The sequence below is a fragment of the Morone saxatilis genome, unplaced genomic scaffold (genome assembly GCF_004916995.1).
Source record: "Morone saxatilis isolate NCDOM2014 unplaced genomic scaffold, NCSU_SB_2.0 Contig23, whole genome shotgun sequence".
In the NCBI taxonomy this organism is placed as follows: domain Eukaryota; kingdom Metazoa; phylum Chordata; class Actinopteri; family Moronidae; genus Morone; species Morone saxatilis.
In genome coordinates this window covers 135,442-140,617 of record NW_023339796.1, presented here as the reverse complement: position 1 = coordinate 140,617, position 5,176 = coordinate 135,442, and the positions used below count along the sequence as shown (strand labels likewise).

The 5,176-nt window shown below is 41.5% G+C and overlaps 1 protein-coding gene and 1 long non-coding RNA gene across 2 annotated transcripts; one reads left to right on the top strand and one right to left on the bottom strand.

The window, feature by feature from the left end:
* Positions 1 to 1,237: 1,237 nt before the first annotated feature.
* LOC118335143 (erythroferrone-like) lies at positions 1,238 to 4,491 on the top strand. Its single transcript, XM_035671351.1, has 3 exons — positions 1,238 to 1,457; positions 3,082 to 3,198; positions 3,862 to 4,491. The coding sequence occupies exons 1-3, from the start codon at positions 1,269 to 1,271 to the stop codon at positions 3,994 to 3,996; spliced, it is 441 nt and encodes a 146-aa protein (XP_035527244.1). The 5' UTR covers positions 1,238 to 1,268; the 3' UTR covers positions 3,997 to 4,491.
* On the bottom strand, positions 1,322 to 5,176 carry LOC118335145. The gene is made up of 3 exons (XR_004797044.1): positions 5,139 to 5,176; positions 3,060 to 3,214; positions 1,322 to 1,454 (listed from the first exon to the last, which is right to left on the bottom strand). It is a non-coding gene; the product is annotated as an uncharacterized LOC118335145 (long non-coding RNA).

Here is a 5,176-nt window from a genome sequence, read left to right as displayed (position 1 = left end):
TTTTCTTGACAATACAGGAGAGCACTGGCTACTGGTGGTCAGCATGTATCAGACAGTTTAAATCTAGTAGTAAGTAGTAGTAGTAGTAGTAGTAATTTTCTTTTCAGAAAACCCATCTTCTGACCTATTAAAAGCAGAGGTTGGAAGTGTTTGTTGCATTTACAATTAACAATTATCAGCCATAACAACAAAAGTAAATGTGGTCATTAAGAACAGGCTGTTTGAAGCTGTGACCATCTGCAGCATTTATGAAATAGATTTAATGCCCAGAGATGTCTGTGGGGGGTGTGGACATATGGTAAACCCACTTTAAAGTGTCACAGATTATTCTACCAACAGTTGAGTTTCAAACAAAAAACGCAGCCAGAAATGTGAGTGAGCGGCTGAAACACAATTATATATAATTATATTTATATATAATATATATTGGATGTAAATGGAAAACATTCAGCTTTACAATTTTTTTTAAACATACGTACAAATATGTGTTAAACACAACATGTATATATTGTATATGTCAGAGCTGCTGCATTAGGACCCTGGAGAGCTGAAGACAGGAGGAGGAGGAGGAGGAGGAGAAGGAGGAGGATGGAAAGAAGGAGAAAAACAAAGTCTGGAGGCAAAGAAAGACAAACGATGGCAGAAGAGATAAAACAGAGAGACAGACGGACGCTGAGGAGACATTAAGAAAGAGACTGCAGACAGATGAAGTGACAGCTTCAGATCCACAGACAGATAGAGAGAAAAAAGACAGACAGACAGGAGGAGGAGGAGGAGCTGAGGAAGAGGAGGAGGGGTCAGGGAGGAGGGAGATAAAAACAGAGTGAGCGGAGCAGAGACGTCCAAACTGAAGAGGATCAGAGGAGAAACACGCCGTCACTTGACGGAGGAGGAAGGACTGCGCTGAAAGACAAGGGAGGAAGAGGTGGAAAAAGAGGAGGAGGAGGAGGCACCAACCACCCACAGAGAGAAACTTTCCTCACACAGACTCACTGTTTAAAACCTCTTGTTGTATTTACGTCTGGAGGTTCAGCAGCTGAACTTCGACCCGCTGACGAAGAAAACCTGAAAGAAAAGACGGAAAAAGACGAGAAGAGAAACTGCAGAAGAAGAGACAAACGTTAAGATGAAGAGCTCAGAGTGTTAAAGTTTCCTTCAACAGCAAACATAACTAAAGTTCAGCTGACCTAAGAGGAGCACATTTAAAGAGGTGCATTATGGGAAGTCCATAAAGACACAGACCTGAACGCCTTCATCCACCACCCAGCATGCTGGTCAGGTTCTCCCAGGGACGGAGCTCTCTGGGTGGGGCAGGAGGGCTGCTGCTGCTCCCTCTCCTCCTGGGACTGATGATGACGATGATGATGATGATGGAGGCAGCGAGCGTTGAAGAACTGGAGAGCGAGGAGAGTCAGGAGATCCTGGAGGAGGAGGAGGCCGCCAGCACTGAGATCCTGGTAAGAGTCACATACACAAGAAGTCAATGAAATGCTCAACCTGTTGGATAGATTATCAACAATTTATTGATCTATTGGGCGGTAACGTGAAATGTATTCATATGTTGGAAGCAGGCTGTTTCTCCTCCGACCAATCACATCAGACCTCCACACAGAACGCAAGGCGAGACGTCATCAAACTGCGAGAGAGATTTTACTCTTGCCTTCCATTTTTAATGAATCATAAAAAACAAACTCTTATTAAAACTAACTAGCAAACTTTCATTGCAAAAATACATTCTAAAAACATCGCAACATGCACCGCAGACTTAGAAAAGCTGCTGTCAAATCTAAAAATGTAGGATACAACAATCGGGGTTCCCACTCTTTCAGGAATCACTTTTAGGACAGCAGTTGCTCACTAACAGTCTCAGGTTGGCCGTTTTCACCACAGCCTTTTTTTCCGCTGCGCTCTCGGTGGAACTGACTACAGTTTTCCTCTAATTGTAACAAATAAACTCGACACAGAAGTTCACTGTGAATCTGTTCCATTCCTGGTGTGACACCGCAGTTCATCCACCAACAGTTTCACTCTGAATACACACCCAGGTTTACGCAGGCCATCTGAGTTATTCAAATTCAAATGTTCCAGGACAACACACATTATTTCCAGGTTATTTGGTCATTTTAATCCATTTCCAGGTGTTTCCACGTCTGGAAAACTAGTCCCTAAATTTCCAAACACAACAATTAATCGATTAGTTGATTGACAAAAAATTAATCTTCAAACTGTGTTGGTAATGGATTTGATTCCTGAGAGATGATTCAATGAATAAATATGAACTTGATGACATTCAGTGAGGAGGAAATACAAACCGCAGAAACACAGAAAGTTCTCAGATGTCAGAGTTTTCAGACCATATTTGATATCCGAGTTAATATCTAGATTGTTTAGACTGTTTACATGTATGTTAGATTCTGACTATTTTCATATTCCTAAGAGCAGTTGGAGGACTGCACTGCAGGAACATTGTAGATCTCAGAACGTGGTTTTGGGGAACATTTCTGGTTCCTACTTCAGAGTAGCTCTAGAGGGACTCTGAGTGAGTGATTACTTGCCATAGAACTACAATAACGTTAATGTTAAAGTGAGCGTCTCCTCAATAACGTGACGTTTCCTCTCAGATCTCCTTCTTTCAACCACAGTTGAAATCCACACATCTGTTTCCATCGACACACACACAGCTCCAACAATGTCGGCCTCCATCTCGTTGTGTTGTTGTCATAGAAACAGCTGAAAGCATGTTGCTGCACGTTGGTGAACTCAAACAGAAACAAAACAGTTGAAGGTAAAGTTCTCCAGGGATAAAGTGTCTGGTCCACAAACACCTTATATTTGCTAGTATTATTATTATTGTTGTTGTTGTTCATTTGCTGTGTCCATGGAAACGACAGTGAACACAGACATAACGGTTTCCTCACGCAGAGAAGTTTATTCTTCTGACACTATGAAGGCAATCTGAGTGAACTTTTGCCAGGATATTTGGTCCTTTTAATCAGATTTCCAGGTTTTAGAGGACGTGTAGGAACCCTGTTTATTGTCCATTCAGAGCACACACTGACCTGTTGTGTTTGTGTCCTTCAGGAGCCGCTGTCCTCCGATCTGTCCAGAGTGTCTCCTCTCAGCTCCTGGCTGATCTTCAGAAGAAACTCCAACAAGGGGGACAACCGCAGAACCAAAGGGTCTAGGAGGACCTCCAAGGTCAGACAGATCCTAACTGCACAGCAGGATGAAAAGTCCAATCTCAAATATAAACATATATATATATATATGAAGTACTGCTTCTTGTCAATAGCTATACATATTTGATTAAATCAGTTCATTAACAATACAGTGATAGAAATAATGGATACCAGTTGGATTTAAACAGGCACAAAGTAAATATACAAACAAGTAAATTAAGAATAAATACAAATATAATAAAATAAATATAAAGTGACTTTTTCAGTTTTAACAGCTTTGAAGTTATTGTCTTTTTATATAGATCCATTACTTTCTTGAAAACATGAGCCTCCATGTTAGCAGATGGAACAAATTACAAACTCAAACCCAAAGGTAGTTTCTGTCATTTAAGCTTGTTTTTATCACGCTGATGTTTGTTCAAGTGTTCATTTTCATCTCCATCAAAGTGGTGGAAACACAGGCTGGTTCACTAGATAACAACAAGGTTAAAAAATCTTTTGTGTTTTACATGTAGTTGATTCAATCAATAATCAATAATCAGAAGCAGCTCTGCTCGCAGTGGTGGTGAAGACAACAACTCCCATGATTGCACGCTGCTTCACCACCTCATCACACTTTGTTTTGTAAAGCTCATAAATAACATTTAAAAGTCACAATACATTTTATTGTGTGTCTTTGCAGCATGGTCTTCCAGGCCCTCCAGGCCCTCCAGGACCCCAGGGGCCTCCAGGCCCCCCCGCCCCCCTGCTGCCCCAACAACAGGAGCTCATCCAGGAGCTGCAGCTCAAACTGAGAGGTGAGACACAGAGAGACTGAGGGCTTCAGTTCAAACTGACGAAGCTACGCTAAGAGTTTCCCCCTGCTTCCAGTCTTTGTGCTAAGCTAGGCTAACCACATCCTGGCTCTAAGAACAAGAGGGTTTACATTTATGTTTTCAGTAAAGAAAATTATGAAATCTTAAGAACGTGTTTAGTTCTGAGTTCTTAGAGTTAATAAATGCAAACATTCCTCCGAACCTGGATCCAGACAGAAGACTGTTCGGCTTTATTTTCACATCATTTCCTTCAATTTTTCACTTTCACTCAGTGATTTCTGTATGTAGGTTATATAAACACAGTGTGTGTGTGTGTGTGTGTGTGTGTGGAGGCAGGCTGTCTGAGTCCCTAATAGGGGTAATTTTGTGGAGTGTGGATGTGACTTGGCTCAGCAGCAGGATTCCTGACATTCCTGCTGACTGATGGTGTGTCTTTGTTACTTTCTGCCTGTTTGTGAGTGAATTTGTTCGTTTGTGCTTGTTTTCCTGCATCAGGTTGCGTCTGTGTGTCTTCATATTCTGCAGTAGTTTGAATGAGTTTACTTTAGTCGATAACTTCAGGCTGAAGACCTACAAACACCCAGAAAGTAAAAATCTGACTGTGATTAAAACATCATCTCATTAATGCCATTGTGTTGACACATTTACATCATAACTGCGTACAGCAACAAACTGCCTGCTGAGGACGACCGATCCATCGTCACATCGTACGTTAGCTACATGGGGATTGATCGAGCAGAGGTTTGTCAACTGACATTAGTCTGTGTCCCAATAAAGTTATTTTAAGGTTAGATAAGGTTAGCTCCACATTCAGCTGATGGAAACATCTGCTTAGAATATTCCTCTAAATTTGTATTTTTAGATCACTGGTTCTCAAACTAAGGAGGCACCTGCGCTCACTCTAGTGGAGGAATCTCTGAAATATTCCTATAATATGGAATAAATTCATTTAAGAACATATAATACTGTCAAAATACGACTACATTTCAAGTGAAAATACTTGCGGTGCGTTCCACCAAATGTGAGGTGAATTTTCGCTCTGCGTTACTAAATATTCTCCCTTTAACCCGTCTCACTGCGACAGTATGAGCGTTACACTGCGTGAGCCATAACAATTAGATTACAGCAAAACAGTCCTACTGACCGCAGTCTGTGTGTCTCCTCCTCTCCCTCCTCCTCCTC